The 20,193-nt window shown below is 34.5% G+C and overlaps 1 protein-coding gene across 1 annotated transcript in view; it reads left to right on the top strand.

Moving 5' to 3' along the window:
• The window catches only part of BOLL (boule homolog, RNA binding protein), a 29,619-nt gene extending 9,691 nt beyond the window's left edge, over window positions 1–19,928 (top strand). The window contains exons 5-10 of the mRNA XM_045847624.1: window positions 971–1,046; window positions 7,017–7,144; window positions 13,437–13,508; window positions 15,385–15,432; window positions 16,383–16,511; window positions 19,812–19,928. Coding sequence (XP_045703580.1) covers window positions 971–1,046; window positions 7,017–7,144; window positions 13,437–13,508; window positions 15,385–15,432; window positions 16,383–16,511; window positions 19,812–19,928 — 570 coding nt within the window. The remainder of the gene's footprint in view (window positions 1–970; window positions 1,047–7,016; window positions 7,145–13,436; window positions 13,509–15,384; window positions 15,433–16,382; window positions 16,512–19,811) is intronic.
• Window positions 19,929–20,193: the final 265 nt, after the last annotated feature.

Genomic DNA, 20,193 nt, shown 5'->3' with positions numbered 1-20,193 from the left:
CTGAGATTATATTTCTCCTATGAAAATCTTTATATATACTAAGAACATTCATAGAAAAAAATCTGTAGTTTGCAATTCAGTATAACAACTTTAAATTTGGCAAATGTAACATTTAATTTTTTAGAAAAAATGGATTTTGCATTGTATATTATTAAATCATTTTTACTCAATTAATTCTCCTTATTTGTAGTAGCAATGTCCTATAGCCACCACAAATACTTAGTTAGCAAATATGGGACTGCTGTTTCCAGAAGAAATACAGGGCTAGGTTTTCACAAGCTTTTACTCACCATATTTTCATCAACCAGTCAATACAAAACTTTGTTTCTACGTGTGTTTCTTTTTAAAGACATATTTAATATATATTATTGATTCATTAATATTGACCTCATTCCTGAATTAAGGCCATCTGACACATTTTCTCTGTAAGGCACATGACAGCCTTTTTATGCTTAAGAACATTAATCAGCACTTTAGCTGTTGTAAGTAACAAAATCACCAACATAAAGACAAAAATGCAAAACACATGGCACTATATAGAACACAAAAAGGACATTTGTTTACAGTATAAAAACTAAATAAGACTGTCACTTCTTTAACCTCAGTTGGGACCATATGTTTCAGGCAACTCAAAATTTCTCAACTCTCTGCTCTTGTGGACTAATAACCACTAAATTGCCATGAATATTGATTTTGGGATCACAAATAAATTTTAATGAGTAGGTTAATTCCCAAAGTTCCGTGACTAGAGGATTGACTGGATTTTAGATGGGGAATTAGGGTCAGAGCATTGGAACCAAGATTCAGACCCCAGTCTGTTTAAATCTAAAGACTTTACCCTTTCTGCTGCTTTGCTTCTATCAAAGAATGTTATGTCTGGATTTTAAAAATTGTTTCTTACTAATTTTTTATTGGTTTGTATAAGCAATAGTGCCAAGATAATAAAATTATTTATTTTTTCTTATTGTAGGCTGAAAAACTTAATTATAAGGATAAGAAACTAAACATCGGTCCAGCAATAAGAAAACAACAAGTAGGGATCCCTCGTATGTATTGACATCTAACGTATTTTTAAATATTTTTATGTGGTTCTTTTTTTAAATGTTAGATTTTCTATAGAATTTCATTAAAATATTAGATACCTTTCATTTAATAAAGTTACTTTGGCAAAGTCAGGGGAAAATTTACATGAATAATAATGCTTAAATATATTCCACATAATTACATCTTTAAAGGAAAAATATGTTAAAATATAATTTAAAATTTCTAAAGTAATTGGAGATAATTTAGAACAACTAACTAGAAAATTTTCTTATTAGAAAAAAACTTAACTCAAAATTAGAGTAAAGATACTGAAAGTTAAAATATAGACCCAGTATTAGAAACTCCAGTTGCATGGTATTTTCTGTAACCCAACCATATGTATCATAATTATCTGAAGGAACAGTCCCTAAAGTTTTAAGAATTGTTCAGGTTATTTTTACCTATATTTATTAAAATCTCTCACAGAGTCTTCAGCTAGAAGGAGCAACTTCACATGAAATTAGTAACTAAATTTTTTTCTTATTCTTTATCTCTGTGCTAGTGTCTACTAGAATGTTTAAAACATTGGGTAGCTATTATACATCTGTTAACAAATTAATAGATTTTGTTCATTTGGACTGTTACGTTTTTGACTTAGAAGTTAACAGATATCAAGTTTCATTTTGACTAAATTGTATTTATCAATTTAGAACTGGGCTTCCCAACCCTAGTACCAGTCCATGGCCTGTCAGAAACCAGGCCACAAGGAAGTGAGAGTGGGCAATCAAGCAAAGCTCCATTTGTGTTTAGAGCCACTCCCCACCACTCACATTCTGCCTGAGCTTTGCCTCCTGTCAGATTAGCATGGGCATTAGATTCTCATAAGGGCAAGAACCCTGCTGTGAACTGCGCATGTGAGAGATCTAGGTTGTATGCTCTTTATGAGAATCTAATACCTGACAATCTGAGGTGGAGCTGAAACAATGCTAGCACTGAGGAGCAGCTGCAAATACAGATTATCTTTAGCAGAGAGGTTCGACTGCACAGAGACATAAATCAATTGCTTGAGGACTGAAATCAAAATCCTATCAGTGACTTGCAAGTGATGATTAGGCTGCACCTGATGGCAGGCTTTAAGTCAAAATCTGACGTTTATTTTAGTCTGCATGTGGCCTACCCACTATTTTATTTACAACCTCTGTCAGCACCTCTTTCCTGCACTTGTCTCAGTCACAGTTTTGGTAAGCCCACATGCTGACACTAGCCAAAATGAGTAAAAAGCAAACATTGCTGGAGAACTTCTTTGAAAAGGGGGAAAGACCCAATGATGAGACAGCAGAAGACTCTAAGACTGCCAACAAGAAGAAAGCTGCATTTAAAAGAAAATACCAAGAGTCTTATTTAAATTACAGGTTCATTGCAACAGGTGATTCATTCTCCAAGCCCGCTTTGTATAATATGTGGCTCCTGGCTATCCAAGAAGCCATGAAGACTTCAAAACTGCTTTGCCACATGGAGATCAAGCACCCTGCTTTAAAAGAGAAGTCTTTGGAGTTTTTCAAAAGATAAAATGTGAACACAAAGAACAAAAGCAATTGTTGAAGGCCACCACTTCATCAAATGTGTCTGCACTGAGAGCATCATTCTTCGTGGCTAACCACACTGCTAAAGCTAAGCCCTTTACTGTTGTTGAAGAGTTGATCCTGCGTGCTGCTAAGGACATTTGTCATGAACTTTTAGGAGAGGCTGCAGTTCAAAAGGTGGCACATGTTCCTCTTTCAGCTAACACCTTAACTAGACAAATTGATGAAGTAGCAGAGGAAGTTGAGGCACAATTGTTAGAATTAATGAGTCACTGTGGTATGCAATCCAGGTTGATGAGTCTACCACTGTTGACAGCAAGGCCACAGTGCTTGTTTTTGTGCAGTATACTTTCAGGAGGATGTGCATGAGGATATGTTATGTGCAATTTTGTTGCCAACCAACACCACAGCTACAGAACTATTCAAGTCTTTGATTACATGTTAGGAAAACTGAGCTGGTCATTTTGTGTCAGTATATACATGGATGGAGCAGCTGCCATGACTGGACAGCTTTCTGGTTTCAGTACTCAGGTCAAAGAGGTCACTTCTGAATGTGAATCTACCCACTGTGTCCTCCATAGAGAAATTCTGGCTACAGAAAAATGTCACTTGAACATAACAACATTTTGCGGTATGTGATTAAAATTATCAACCACATTAAAGTACATGCCCTGAACTCACATCTGTTCGCACAACTCAGTGAGGAGATAGATGCAGAGCACATGCGCCTTCTCTTTTACACAGAGGTGAGAGGCTTTCTAAAGGTGGATCACTGGTCAGAGTTTTTGAGCTACAAGAGCTGCTCCAGGCATTTCTTTTAGAAAAACAGTCACCACTGGCAGCACATTTCAGGGACACAGAATGGGTCACAAAACTTGCTTACTTGCATGGTATATTCAACCTGTTCAGTGAACTCAATCTGTCACTTCAGGGGAAAATGACAACCTTGTTCAAGTTGGTAGATAAAGTGGCTGCATTCAAAGCCAAACTGAAATTATAGGGGTGACAAGTGAACATTGGGATTTTTGACATGTTTCAAACATCAGCAGAGATTTTGAAAGAGACTGAGCCGGGGCCTTCCTTCTCCCAGCTGGTGCGTGATCACCTACCTGCCTTAGCTTTCAAAAGAGCATTACTTCCCAACCACAAAAGATTCCTGAACTGGGAAGGAATGGATCCACAACCCATTTGGAAATAAGCCAGGTGACTCAACTTTGTCCATGCTAGAAGAGGATCAACTGTTTAAGATCGAAAATGATGGTAGCCTTAAAAGTATGTTTGAAACAACAACAAAAAAAAAAATTTCAGAGGAAAAAGAAAACCTAGAGAAATTTTTTATAAAAGTATGTTTGAACCAACTTCAAATCTCCATACTTTCTGGATTATAGTTAAGACAGACTATCCTGAGATTGCCACAAAAGCACTGAAAAGCCCACTTCCATTGCCAATATCCTATCTTTGTAAAGCAGGGTTTTCTGTAGTGATAGCAACCAAAACGAGATTACGGAGTACACTGGACATAAGCAACACACTTTGGGTGTCACTTCTCCCATCACCCCCAAGTGGGACTGTCTAGTTGCAGGAAAACAAGCTCAGGGTTCCCACTGCTTCTGCATTATGGTGAGTTATATAATTATTTCATTATATATTACAATGTAATAATAATAGAAATAAGGTGCCCAGTAAATGCAATGCACTTGAATCATTCAGAAACCATACCCCAACCCCAGTCCATGGAAAAATTGTCTTCCACAAAACTGGTCCCTGGTGCCAAAAAGGGTGGGGACCACTGATGTAGAAGATAACTGAAGTGTCCTCTGTAGGTTGATAATTCAAAATGGAAAGCACCAAATATGGAACAATACTGAATATTTTTGAACTACCATTGTTAGTTGCAAGAGTTAAGCTGTACCATGTAGTAATGATTCTTTAGAAGCCCATTATCCCTAGTGGTAGGTACAAGTTCATATTATGTTCATATTATGACCCACAAAATACTAAAAATAGAACATCAGTTGGAACTATGGCAAATGCTTTCAAAGAGATAAATAATTTAAGAACTATTCAGTGCAGGGGTCAGTGTTCCAGGTTTTTATTTATTTCATTTAATCTTTACAGCAACCCATGAGATATTATTCGCTCTATTTTATAAATAGAAAATTCAGTCTTAGAAAGGTAAAGTCATTGTTTTAGAAACATTCCTGCTGAAATACTCTTAAATGTAGAGGAGAATTAATCTTGGCATGTTGTGGGTCTTAACCCAATGTAGCATACCAGAATTCCACATTTTCTTTAAAGTCTCATGTTCTATGTAAAAGTGTATCATTCATAATTTGCATTCTGTTTCATAATATTGTATTCTTTAATATTAAAATATGTCCTAAAAATAATTATTTGAATAAAACTGATTCTATAGGAAGATCATCTTATTTACCATATGCCTTTTTTTGCTATATTTCCCTGGTATAGCATCCCATGCCCAAGTTTGAAAAGAGTAGGGTTAACCAAATAGTATGCTTTAGACTTCAAAATCCAGTAGTTTGACTTTATGGTATGCTTTAGCCTTCGAATCCAGTACTATTTGACTCCAAAGCTCTTTTTTACTTTTCTACAAAGAAATAGTAAGTATTAAAAGTACATTTATAAAATAAAAGAGATTCTTATCTCAAATGATTTCAAATCTGTCACTTTTTTTCCCATCCCCATTACCAACATTTCTAGTTCCAGCTACCCACTTGGCTTATCTTGATTACTGGAAAAGCCTTCTAATTGATATCTCTAAACCTAATTTTGCTACCTTCCAACCCATCATACACAAGGCAGACATGAGTGATCTTCAGAAGTGTGTATTTTGTCATGTTATTCTCTGCTTATTTTGAGTTATTCTTTCCTTTTCATGCTTTAGCCATCTATCCTCTCAGTTTCAGAATATACCATACTCCTGAAATACTGTTTCCTTTACCTAAAATACTCTACCATCTCATTCCCATCCCATTCATTTTTTAAATCTCAGTACAAGCATCATTTCCTCAAAAGTGCTCCATGTACACACATATATATATTAAATGTTCACCCTAATACCCTGTATTACCCAGTATAATACCCTGTACTTCCTCTTCACATATTTATCAAAATTGTATTTAATTAATCAATTGTGTAATTAGCTAATGACTATCTTCCCACCAGAACCTCTATGAATACAGGCTATGGCATGGGATTTCACGTCACATTTTTTTCCTTTTGACTGTTTCACCAGGGACTATTTCAAAGCCTTGTAATAGAACTCAAAGTGAGATGAAAGGGAAGGAAATCCATGCATTTCCTGAATTGTGTACAGAGTTTTGTTTGAATGTATGTGGCTTTCATCAGAATCTCAAAAGGATCAAATTGAGAATCACTAAAATAAGCAATACTAGATGAAATGCAGTGAAAATATAAAAACCAAGAAGTAGCAGTGCTACTTAAAGTGGTAGGCCAGTACTGCTCACAGCGCGGTATACAGCCAGCAGCTGTTCATTTGGGATCTGTCAAATGCAATTCCTCAGGCCCTATCTCAGACTTAATGAATCAAAATATTTGGAGATGGGCCCTGAAATTTGTGTTCTAGTAAGCTGCAAAGGTAGCTCTTAACGTATGTCATATCTTGAGAAGCACTGGTATAGTGGAAGTAGGATCCAGTTCAAGTACTTAATCTAACTTGGCTAATCTAAATTTTTAAAGTATCCTCCTGGACAAAAAAAATACATATATTTTTTAAAATTTTGTGGGGAGGAATATATGTAACTTGGCCTGAGAAAGTGATGGGGACCTAAAACTAGCCACATGAAGATTTGTGGTCATGTTTGCAATAGCAGTAGTTGTAGCAAAGGAAAATTAAGAGCATAAAAGAAAGTCATAACATGAATGAATGCTTATTTGGAATAGATCCAAAAATTTGTAGGGTGGAACCAAAATGTCTTTAAGAAAGTAGAATCTTCTCCAACTTCACTGTTTCCCTCATCTGTGGCCTTTTACAAATAAAAGGCCTTACTAAAGTCTTAAGAACTTCACTTCAGTGTCTGTGTAGTAAATAAATTGTATATCATTTACATTTGTAAAAATGATGACTTTGCTGATAATTTAAATAGTTAAGCTTTGTGTTCTATTTTACTTATATTAAAACCTTCATTGGTGAAATTTTAGCATTCCTTATTAAACTTGTCTCTTTTTATTCACCTTACACAAACAAAAGCTCTAAGGTAGTAAGTCTGAAAATATATACTTCAAAGATATGAAAACATATGGAACTAAAAAATAACATGCAATTTTTACTGTAGCTATATAGGTGTGTTAAGGTAAATATTTTCAGTGTTCAAAATTACATTGTAAAAGTTAAATTTAACATTTCAGTTATTATTATTTAATCTTTAGGTTCGAGTATAATGCCAGCAGCTGGAACAATGTATCTAACAACTTCAACTGGATATCCTTACACTTATCATAATGGTGTAGCTTATTTTCATAGTCCAGAGGTAACTTCTGTCCCACCACCTTGGCCTGTAAGTAATCTTATTTTAGAAGGGTTTTCATCTATTACTATCAATTTTTAAAATATTTATTTTATTCCTGAAATATGTCAACTACAAACAAGTTCAAATAGTAATATAATAACTGTGTAGCTACCATTCATGCTTAGTATATGTTAACAATTTGTCATTTTTAAGTTTTTTTAATGGGAAGAATAAAATATAGTAAATTCAGATAACGTCTCCTTGTCCCCATTCTCTTACCCTCTTTACCTCCTCAGAGGTAACCAGAATATCTTTCCTGTTTATTTTATGTTTTTACAAACGTAGATATGCTTAATATATAGTATTGTTTTGGGTGGTTTTTAAACACTATATAAATAAGTTTTTGAGATTAAACAATGTTGATTCTAGTATATCTAGTTCACTTATTTAAAAATTTTATAATTCTATTGTATGATTATATATTCCCTAATTGAGGGACTATTTAAGTTTTCTCTACAATCAAGATTAAAATGAACATCCAAATCTTGTATGTAACATGAGAGTTTAAGACAGTAGTCTTAGAAGTTTTTTGCTTATATATCCTCTAAATTTTTTAAAAAATTATGAATACTCATTTTTAAGTTGATACCTGAAATTTATCATAATTTTAAATAGTTTAGGCATATAGTATTGATTTGCTTTAGATACAGTTTTATAAAACTTTGTAGATTTTGTTTAAGAATAGAAAACGTCCTATGTATGGTGATGGATGTTAATTAGACTTATTGCAGTGATTTCCTTTATATTTTATTTTTAAAATACTGTTTTTCACATTGAATCATTATGTTTTATACTGGAAACTAATATAATGTTATATGTCAGTTATACCTCAATTTTTAAAAAAGGAAAAAGGAAGTATGTAAAATGTATTTTATATAACCCAGTTAACAAAACTAGTCAACCAAATAATACCAGCTAATCAAACTTATTTTCTGTGTTAAAATCCTGATTTTAGTTTTAAGTTCAAATAAATGAGTTAATATGTATCCCTTTAACCATCATGAAATTTATTTTTTTCACAGGATGAAATAATGTATCTCTCCTTTAATATTTCCTATCCAAGATCTTTCTGCTTTGTTCTCTACTATTTCTCAAGAACATTACCTTTTTGAATTGTCTGTTTGTTTGATGCTCTGTTGGTGTTTACATTCCAGAACAAAGCACTATAGCAAGATCCAGAAAAAGTGAGAAAGGGTGCCTTTAATAATAAAGCAAAGGGGTAATTGTAAAAGGGGAGTTTGAAAATAAGAATTAATTGCACACCAACATATTCACAGATCAAATCAGGAAATACGTAGGAAATTTACATCTGAAAACTTAACACTTTTAAACTAATTCGTACCACTGGAAAATTGTTATGTTCCACTACCTTGATGTATGCTGGAGTGTACACATAGAGTAGAATTTTAAATTCATAAAACGTACACATCTTTGAGTAGATGTTGCCAAATAGTTATACTTTAGCTAACAGTTTATAAGAGCATCAATCTGTCCATAATCTGCCAGTCCTTTAGTTCACTAGATTTTTATATTTTTGCCAATATTATTATGAAATGGTATCTTGTTTTACTTTTCATTTGTCTAATCATTGGTAAGATTGAACATATTTTCATATATTTATTGGCCATTCCAGTTTCTTCTGTGAGCTGCCTCTGCATATTCTTTGTCTGTTTTTCTATTGTGATTGTCTTTTTCTTGAGTTTAGTATATGAATTTTGTAAATATCTTCTAGTTTGTGGCTTGTTCATTAACTTTATGATTGTTTTGTCATACATAGGTTTTTTGTGTTAATATTGACAAATGTATTCATGTTTTTCTTTATGGTTTTAGCATTTAGTGTCTTTTATCTTTATTTCAAGAATATAGATACTTTATATTTTATTTTTTAAATCCTGTTTTTCACATCTAGGTCTTAAATATGGACTTTATGTGTTGACATATCTCTTATCCTCTGTTGTTTTGAAATGAATCCTCTATCAAATGCCAAGTTTTCATGTGTGGGTCTCTTTCTGAGCTCTCTGCTCTGTTCTATTGGTGTATTTTTCTGCCTTGCCAAATTCTGTCTTAATTCCTGCTGCTTTATTATGAAATCTGATAGGGCAGTTGCCTCACTTTGCTCTTCAGGAGTCTCTCGTCTATCTCTAAGTCTTTGTTTGTATAAATGTAAATTTTATGATTCAGCTTGTTCAGTTCTGTGACAAGCCTTTGTTGGGTTTTTATTAGAATTAGATTAAATATATAGATTAATTTGGAACATTTTGGAATATTAAATTTTTTTATTAGTGAACACTTATTTAGGTATTCTTTTATTTCCACACATCAATCATATTTTCTTTCTCCAAAAAAAGTTTTTTGACACATTTTTAATTGGATTTATTCTGAGGTACTCTGTGGTTTTTGTTGCTTTTTATGAGTGGTGTATAATTTTTTTAAGATTTTATTTATTTACTTTTAGAGAGAGGGGAAGGAAGGGAGAAAGGGAGAAATATCAGTGTGTGGTTGCCTCTCACATGGCCCCCACTGGGGTCCTGGCCCGCAACCCAGGCATGTGCCCTGACTGGGAATCGAACCACCGACCCTTTGGTTCACAGCCTGTGCTCAGTCCACTGAGCTACACCAGCCAGGGCGAGTGGTGTATAATTTTTAATCATATTTTCTAATACATTGTGACTGGTGTGTAGTAATACTTTTTAATTTTTTAAATGTTGATGTTTAAACTGCCAAACTTTCATAGAAACAATCATTTATGGTGCAGCATACCTCTTTTTCTTCTTGTTGTTTCTCATTTTTTTCCCATTGTTATTTATGCAATAACACAATGACCTTGTTCTTGAAAGAGAAAAACAAGTTCAGTGATTCACCGTTAATATTGTACACAATGTAGGTTTTGAAAGATACCCTTGCTTTTAACTAGGGTTCCTCAACCTCAGAACTATTGACATATTGGGCCAGATGATTCTTTGTTGTAGGAGGCTGTCCTATATATTGTAGGATGTTTAGCAGTATCCTAGCCTCCCTACATGTATGAAAACCAAAAATATTGCCAAATGTTCCCTACAGGGAAAAAGTCACACCTGGTTAAGAATCAATGTCCCGCCCTGACCAAGGTTACTCATTGGGTTGGGCATCATAACCCAAACCAAAGAGTCACCAGTTTGATTCCTAGTCAGAGCATGTGCCTGGGTTGCAGGTCTGGTCCCCAGTTAGGGTGATGCATGTAAGAGGCAACTGATTAATGTATCTCTCACACATCGATGTTTCTCTCCCTCTCTTACCCTCTCTCTAAAAATAAATAAAATTTAAAAAAAAAAACAGAATTAATGCCCCAAATCAGTTAAGGAAGTTTCTTTTTATTCTGTTTGCTAAAGATTTTTTATCACGAAAGGCTATTGAATTTAACAAATGCTTTTTGTATCTGCCAAGATTGTGATATTTTTCTCCTCCTTTAATCTAATGGTAAATTATATTATTATTTTCTGATGTTAATCTGTGGTGGAATTTTTTAAAATATATTTTATTACTTATGCTGTAACAGTTGTCCCATTACCCCCCTTCATTCCCCTGCATACACTCTCCCACCCACATTCCCCCCCTTTAGTTCATGTCCATGTGTCAGAAGTTCTTTAGCTTCTACATTTCCCATACTATTCTTGCCCTCCCACTGTCTATTTTTTACCTACCATCTATGCTACTTATTCTCTGTACCTTTTACCCCTCTCTCCTCCTCCCACTCTCCTGTTGTTAACCCTCCATGTGTTCTCCATTTCTGTGGTTCTGTTCCTGTTCTACTTGTTTGCTTAATTTGTTTTTGTTTTTGTTTTACGTGTGGTTGTTAATAATTGTGAGTTTGCTGTCCTTTTACTATACATGTTTTTTATCTTTTTTTTCTTACATAAGTCCCTTTAACATTTCATAAAAGAAGGGCTTGGTGATGATGAACTCCTTTAACTTGACCTTATCTGAGAAGCACTTGATCTGCCCTTCCATTCTAAATGAAAGCTTTGTTGGATAGAGCAATCTTGGATGTAGGTCCTTGCCTTTCATGACTTGGAATACTTCTTTCCAGCCCCTTCTTGCCTGTAAGGTCTCTTTTGAGAAATCAGCTGATAGTCTGATGGGAACTCCTTTGTAGATGACTGTCCCCTTATTTCTTGCTGCTTCTAGGATTCTCTCCTTCATTTTTACCTTGGCTAATGTAATTATGATGTGTCTTGGTGTGTTCCTCCTTGGGTCCAGCTTCTTCGGGACTCTGAGCTTCCTGGACTTCCTGAAAGTCTATTTCCCTTGCCAGATTGAGGAAGTTCTCCTTTATTATTTGTTCAAATAACATTTCCACTTGTTGCTCTTCCTCTTCTCCTTCTGCTACCCCTGTAAGTCAGATATTGGAATGTTTAAAGATGTCCTGGAGGTTCCTAAGCTTCTCCTAATTTTTTTGAATTCTTGTTTTTCCGTTCTTTTCTGTTTGGTTGTTTTTTTCTTCCTTCTGGTCCACTCTATTGTTTTGAGTCCCAGTTCCTTCCCATCACTATTGGTTCCCTGTGCATTTTCCTTCATTTCTCTTATTGTAGCCTTCATTTTTTCATCTAATTTGTGACCAAAATCAACCAGTTCTGTGAGCATCTTGATTACCAGTGCTTTGAACTATGCATCTGATAGGTTGGCTATCTCTTAGTCACTTAAAAGTAGTGGTTCTGGGGCTTTCAGTTCTGTTTGAGCCATCTTTCCCCTCCCCTTTGGGCTGGTTGTGCCTATTACATTCGAGGGGCGGAGCCTTAGGTGTTCACCCAGGCGGGACACAACAGTCGCTGGGTTGTGACGTTGTATGTGGGGGTGGGGTCCAAGAGGAAACAATGGCATTTGCTCTGCTCTCTGTCAGACCTCAATCCCCTCCACCACTTCCCCCAAGCAAACTGGGCCCCTCTGGTGCCAACTCCTGTGTGGGTGGGCTTGTGCACCCCTTGGGACTTTCCAAGGACCTCTCCTGTGAGGCTGGGAGTCCCTGCACCTCAACCCCCACAGGTGTTTTCAGTCAGTGCCCCAAGGCTCTAGGCAGTGCCTTGCTTCACAGTCGCAGCCTCACTGGGTCTGCCAGTTGCCACCCCTCGGCCGGGGTCTGCTAGCTGCTGCATGTGCACCCAGGGTCCACCCGCTGTGGTCTTGCGCGCCCCGGATACCTTAGACACCCGGTCCCAAGACTTTCTGCTCTCTATGCTGAAACCCGTGCCCAGCTGCCTGACGCCATCCCCCACTATGGGTCTGGATGAACAGGTCTATTTTAACTTCTTGGTTGTCCAACTTCCATACAGTTCAATTTTCTGTCAGTTCTGGTTGTTACTCTGTTTCTAAATTATTATTGTCCCTATCTTTGTTGTGCGAGGAGGCACAGTGTGTCTACCTATGCCTCCATCTTAGCTGGAAGTCCCTGTGGTGCAATTTTGGCAGCATATGATAGTTTGCAAATCGTGCAAAACTAAGATACTTTTCTTTAGTTTCAGGGGTGAACATTAAAAAAGCATAAATTAGATTGTGAGAAAATAAATATTAATTGGTATCATTAAAGCCTATTTTACCTATCTTATACTACAACTTACCTGTTTTATTAATGATCTGGTTTTAAACTTGAGGTTTACTCTATTGCTTTGAATAATTGAGTGTCAGACAAATATACTTTCTTCAGATAAATCATTTGTAAGTTTTATTGGATGATTAATTCATTTAAATGTCAAATTAATAAAGTAGAATTTGACAAATGCTTTAATAAATGATGTATGTTTTAATTAAATGTAATAAGGAAATAGGATATTGATTATTTTTAAGTAGTAGGAAATCAGTGGCAAAATCAACTATCAGTATCCATTTAGTTCTAAATGCTTTGTAAACACTGTCTACTGCTGGTCTCTACAGTGGAAGGAGGCAGTGTCATCTTAAGTCCACCCACCATTTTCTCTGAATATTCCCCTAGACCTATATTTTCATAGTATTTGGTCTAAAAGCAAATTTTCTGGTGGTTGTTTTAGCATTATTATAAAAAATGAAACAACATAGAAGTAGGAATACTATGATGATTTTAAATAAATTTAAGTGAAGTTGGTAGTATCAATAAAAGATGGAAAAATGATTTGTTCCCCATACGGGCCACCAAAAAAAAGAAAGAAAGAAAACTGACATTTTCAGTCATAAACTATAGACTGGGTTTAGGTAACAATTTGAGATAAATTTTACCTAAACTATTTTAAAGAATTTTGCCTAAAATAATTTTTTCATTTTTTTTCTCTTCTAGTCACGTTCTATATCAAGTTCCCCTGTGATGGTAGCTCAGCCTGTTTATCAACAATCTGCATATCACTACCAGGTAAACATTAAATTAGAGTGAAAATCCTCCTTGATAATTTCAGTCCTTTTTGGGGTAACTGTCATCTTATTGTTTCTCATGCAAATTAGTCTAGCAATTAAAATTAGATAGCTAAGCCTTGATAGAAGTGGCAAATAAAGACTAAAACATTTATCATTAAGAAATAGAACAACTAATTTTTAAAAAGTCTATCTTCTATATTGTCATCTTGCAATAAGTGCCTTAAATAAGGTGACCTTCTTTTTTTAAAATAACAGCTTTATTTAGATATAATTCATATACTATGTAATTCACTTATTTATACAAGAGTGGTTTCTTACTAAATTCAGTTGTGCAACCATACTGCAATTTTAGAACATTTTAATCACCCCACAAACACAAAAACATTACCCATTAGCAGTCACTCTTCTTTCTCTCTACCCCACAGCTCAAGTCCACCAGTAATCTACTTTCTATCTTTATATATTTGCTTATCCTGGACATTTTACATATGTGGTCTTAAAGCGGGGTAGGATCAGGGGTGGGGAGTAGGGACAGCTGGGGTGGGGGAAAAGTGGTGGGAGGAAAATGGAGACAACTGTACTTGCACAACAATAAAAAAGTTACAAAATAAAAACATACAAAATAAAAAATGTCTTTTCTTCCCAGGTAAGTATCATTAATAATGTCTATTTTTATTCTGTTAGTTTATTATTTTCCCTTTATTTGGGTGTTTTCCTTAATTAGTGGCCAAAGAAAATTAATGTTTTATGTCCTTAAAATTGTCAGTTTGGAAAAGTCATTCTTTATAAACATTAAATTCTTCAAGTGAGTAAATGTAGGAAAATGTCCCTCCCAAAATTTATACCTACCTTTTCTTACCCCTTTGATTAAAATAATTTTCTTCATACATCAACATTCAAAATAAAAATATCATTTGATACCTCCCCAAAATAAATAAAATAAAATATGTGGTCTTTTGTGACTGTTCTTTAACCTAGCATAATGTTTTCACAGTTGTCCATGTGATGGTATGTATCAGTATTTCATTCCCTTTAATGGCTGAATAATATTCCATTATGTAGATATACTACATTTTTTAAAGATTTTATTTATTTATTTATTTATTTATTTAGAGGGGGGGGAGAAGGAGAAAGGAAGAGAGGGAGAGAAACAACAATGTGAGAGAGATACATCAATCGGCTGCCTCTTGTATGCCCCAAACTGGGGGCCTGGCCCACAATCCAGGCACGTGCTCTGACTGGGAATTGAACAGCAACACTTTGGTCCAAAGACTGGCACTCAATCCACTGAGCCACACCAGCCAGAGACATGTTTTTTTATTCACCAGATGAGGGACATTTGAATTGTTTTTACTTTTTGTGATTTATAAATAATGCCATTGTGAACATTTGTGTACAAGTTGTTGTGCAGACATGTTTTTATCTCTCTTAGGTCTTACACCTCAGAGTGCAATTGCTGAGTCATATGGTATTTCTGTGTTTAACCTTTTAATGTCATACTCTTTACCAAAAGGGCTGGATTATTTTACACACCTACCAGAAATTTATGAGAATTCTAGTATCTTTACATCCTTGCTAACAACACATCATTGATTTTAATTTTGATGAAGTCCAATTTATCTTTTCTTGCTCTGTTTGTGCTTTTGATGTCATAGTTTTTCAGATTTGCCTGATTCAAAGTCACAAAGATTTATACTTATTTTCTTTTAGTAGTTTTCTAGTTCTAGCTCTTCATTTTGATCTCAGATCCATTTTAAGTTAATTTTTATATTGGTGAGGTATAGGGGTTCAACTCCATTCTTTGGCATACAGATATCCAGTTTTTAACCCTTGTTTATAATCTGCAGGGTCTTTTTTTTTTTCTTTCATTTTAGGCCCCTGCACAGTGTCTACCAGGTCAGTGGCAGTGGGGTATTCCCCAGGTAAATATTAACTTTTTTCACTGTGCCGTTGTGAAGACTGCATGAATATTAAAGTCAGGAGAACTAGATTAGAGACCTTTCTCTTTTATTATTAACTGTGATACCTTTGGCAGTTTATTACTGTATTTCTCAGCTTCCTCATTTGTGAAATGGAAGTAATGACACTACTATATACCTTTGTAAGTTTCCTCATGTGATTTTTGTGAAGATCACACGGCCATGTAAGTGAAAGCATTTTATAAATGAATGAGCTTCATATAAACATGAAAAATTTCATCTTTTCCTATCAGTATTATAACTTTTTATATCAGTGTGCGTTTGCCTCTCCTTCACCCCTTACTAGGGACCTGGCCCACAAACCAGGCATGTGCCCTGACTGGGAATTGAACTAGCGACCCTTTGGTTCACAGCCCATGCTCAATACACTGAGCTACACCAGCCAGGCACAGTATTATTAGAAACTTTAACATTTTTCTGTCCTCACTTCAGATTTTGCTTGACTTATGCTCCTAAATAAGTATTCCATCTCCCAACTTTGATAACAAATAGTATACCACCAAAAGATTGTTCACTCTTTTTTGATATTTCCCACTTACATGGGAAGTCACAAAGCTGAGAATAGACATTTATGCCAATTTATATACCATAAGTTATATTAGTAAAACCTTTAATAATTATCTTAATATAATTATCTGAATTTATATATGAGGTTCTGAAGCCCTGGAAACTTTCAGTACTTACTAGTGATAGATTCTTTAATGACATCTACACAACTAGAATTTGTAACAACCAGAGTCTCTAATTTGTTGCTGAGATACTTCTGTGCCATCCCTGAAAAAGAACTTTAGGAAAATATGAAGCAAATAATTCTCTCATCTATTGGGTAAGTCACTTGGTTTAATCGAAATAACTAATTATATTTGAATTAGAACTGTGGTTGTGTGTTTCAGTCTACTGCCTCTTCTGCTCCATTCCTATACCTACAACCATCTGAGGTTTTTTATCAACCAGTGGAAATTGCACAAGATGGAGGATGTGTTCCTCCTCCACTGTCTCTGATGGAAGCTTCAATTCCAGAGGTATGTATTAGTCTCAAAGTAATTCATCTCTACTACCTCATCTTAAGTTTATTTTTTTCTTTTCTAAAAATATTTGCTGAAGACCCTCACTGAAGCTGTATATCTTATGTCCCATTTGATTTATTCACCTCTCTTCCCCTTTTTATATCTAAAATGCTTTATGTTAAGAAAGAGTAAGATACCAGCTACTTTTTCTTCTGATTTGTCTGTTAATCTATATTGTTGCTAACATTCTGTCAATTAAAAGCATATAAAAATTAAGTCAAGAAAAAATGTTTTTAAAATTCTCCCTTCAAAAAAATAAATCACATCTATTTTATAACTACAAATGCTAAATATCATCTGTTGTTTGTGTCTTTAAATTATATTCCTCAACATTACTAATAACCTTCCCATTTATGTGCTATGAACTGCACATGGTATGTTTTAAATCAATGTTTTGAAAGATTAGGAAATTAGTACGCACCTCCTAATTTGAATGCTTTGTATTATCTTTATATTGATAATGCTTATAACATTATAATTTTGTTATGGAACAATAAATTCCATAGTTGGATCTTAATATTTACTAAAAATACCTTTACTAGGATTTCAAAGTACTATAAACTGGGTGGCTTAAATAACAGAAATTTATTGTCTTCCAGTTCTGGAGGCTAGAAGGCCAGGATCAAGGCATTGGTAGGATTGGTTCTATTTAAGGGCTGTGGGGGGAATGATCTGTTCCAGCCCTCTCTTCTTGGCTTGTAGATGGCCATCTTCTCCCCATGTCATTACATTATCTTTCCTGTCTCTGTGTCCAAATTTTCTATTTTTATAATACTAATCATACTGGTTAGGTTCCATCCTAGGGACCATACTTGGTTACCTCTGTAAAGACCCTATCTCCAAATAAGGTCACACTGATGTACTGGGGGTTAGGACTTATACCTGTAAGTTTTGAGTTCAACCCACAACAATACTTTTTTCTCTTAGAACTTCCTAGTATAGTCTTTTCTGATGTTGAATGTAGCTGTAACAAAGTTTAAAGCCCACCTGATTTTTCCCTCTTGTGAATAATTTGCTTTTTTTCCCTATGTGCCTGAAAAGTCCATCTTAACTTGAAATCATTTCACCAGAATATGTCTTGGAATTTATGAGCCTTCATAATATTTTTCCTGGGAAACCATTTGCCCTTTTGATTTTCTGACTAGATTTTAAATAAGGGTCTTTGTTTCCTTTTTTTTTCTGTTAGAGCTTTGGAAAAAAATTTATTCCAGTACTGTTTTTTTCTATAAATCTCAAAGAAAAAAGACTAGCTGTAAAACAGCTACATGATACTTGTATTAGTTTGAGAAGGCTGATGGAACACAGTGCCACAAAGTGGGCACTTAAACAATATACTACAAATTATGCATATATTAGATGTCTTTTTTGTCTTTTATATCTACCATCTCTAAGGTATTTTTTCATCATGGTACTTTTTATGTTGGTTTATATGCTTTTTCAAAATAACTATGACTATATTTCTCATTATGTTAATTCTGTTTTTATTATGACTAATGAGACTTTCATCTCTTTCATTTTTAATCTTTTTTATCTCAAGCTCTGTCACTTTGCTTACATCACTGTCTATAAATGTCTGTTGGCTCAAAATCTCTTTTGGGGCACCTTTTTAGAGGTCATGGTACTATAATTTATTTAAGATCCAAAAGAATTATATTTATCTGAATTTTTCTACTTTTTTAGGATAATTTCTCATCTTCTTTAACTTTTCTCTTTCTTTGATGGAGTTGGAGAAGAGGCAGTATTCATGTTTGGGTTGCTTGCTTTTCCTTTCCACCTTTATATTAATCTTTAACTGAGGCCAGCTAGTTTTCAAAATACAGGGTGGGGGGACCAAGCTGTAGTCTGAAAGCCTCTTTCTACTGTGTTGTTAAGTCTGCTTGAAATGCTCTTCCCTTGGTCTTTAGCATTCTGGGGATCCTTTTCTATATTGGGTTGTAGTAATTGCTACTTCCCTTTGTACCTTTACCCTGTTTCACCTCCAGCAGTGTTCCTCAGCTATAAAGCAAGGCAGTGGATAGCAGAAACAAGGAAAATATGATTTATCCTTCAATTCCACATCCCTTTCTATTAAATAATATAAAATTGGATCTCTGTGGAGATATTCCCTGCTTCTGCATTGACCCGACACACACCCCCTACACTTGAGACTCTTTGAAAAAAGTCTTTCAGAACATTGATTTTTAGGCAAACCTTTATTCTTCCTGAAGTCTAAGGAGACTTCAGAATCCTCCCTTATATGGCTCCAAATTTGCATACCATTTGTCAGACATACTAAATTGTTTGTGGTTTGGAGATCATGGGTATTTCCTTGTTTAATTGATGATGGCATTTTTTTTTAATTTATCTTTGGTGGGGGGGTTTTGTTGTTTTCTGGTTTTAAGGAAGGAGCAGTGAAATAAGAATTCTTTTACAATAGATTTTTAAACACAATCTAATATTATCATTAAATCAGTATACTCTAATAATATTTTTCTGGAGCTATTACTTATATTAGCTTGTATCTTATACTGTGATAATACGTGTGCTTTTATTAATATTGTTTCTGGTAGAAGGCATAGGTTAAAATGTAAGTTAATAGAGTGAGTTGCTAAGTAGAAACCACTTTAGATAGAGCCATTAGCTTTCTATCAACAGTATAACTCTACTAGAAGTCCTACCAATACCTCAAATTTTATATATTACAACCCCCTTACACACACTTACATAAACATCAAGCTTGCTTTTCTTGTATTCCATGTCTCAATAAATGGTTCTACCATCTATTGGACAAGGCAAAAATCTGCTTTGATGTGATCTGTTCCCCACCTTTTACTCTAATATCTCATCTTTCAGCTATCTTTTAGTGTATGTTCTTCTTTAGCCATATCAGACAACCTGTGCAGAACTTCCAAATAAGATGTGTTTTGGGTTGCCTCTATCTATGCCTTTGTGCATACTGTTCCCATCTTCTTTCCCTCGTTCTTCAAATTCAAGCTTCAACTGCGCTAGAAAACTTTCTCTGATCACCTCCACAACTTTCTTAAGCTAAATCAAGTAATTCTTTTCTCCTGTCCATCCTTATACATGTCTCATGGGACTGCTGGTAATTTTGACTACTTGTCTGTATCTGATCAGTTTATAAGTTAAAGATAGGGGATGTGTTTTTCACATGTGTTTCTCTATTATGTAGTAAAATGCCTAGTACATTGTAATGCTGAATAAATATTTTGAATTGATAAATAAAAGGCAATACATTTCTTTTCTTTTTTTTAATAGCCTTATTCTGATCATGGAGTTCAAGCAACATATCACCAGGTTTATGCACCAAGTGCCATTGCTATGCCTGCACCTGTGATGCAGCCTGAACCAATTAAAGTAAGAAGTTTGTTTTGACTGTATTTTCTGGGTATTTTTTTCTTGCTCATATTTTATGATTTCCAAATTTCTTTTCTGAAAAGAACAACTTTGGATATTTATATCACATTTGTGATCAGAATTAGTGAACTCTTTCATACAAAGGAAGTAGAATCCCAAATTAACTATAATTTCTCTTTATTAGTTTTTAATAAGTAATAAATGACACATGGTCAAAAATGTTTTATTTACTATGGTAAAATACATAAAATTTAGTATTTTCCATTTTTAAGGGTACAACTAA

The sequence above is a fragment of the Phyllostomus hastatus genome, unplaced genomic scaffold (genome assembly GCF_019186645.2).
Source record: "Phyllostomus hastatus isolate PE091 unplaced genomic scaffold, TTU_PhHast_1.1 phas_contig_57, whole genome shotgun sequence".
NCBI classification, from domain to species: Eukaryota; Metazoa; Chordata; class Mammalia; order Chiroptera; family Phyllostomidae; genus Phyllostomus; species Phyllostomus hastatus.
This window is presented reverse-complemented; position numbering and strand designations above follow the sequence as displayed.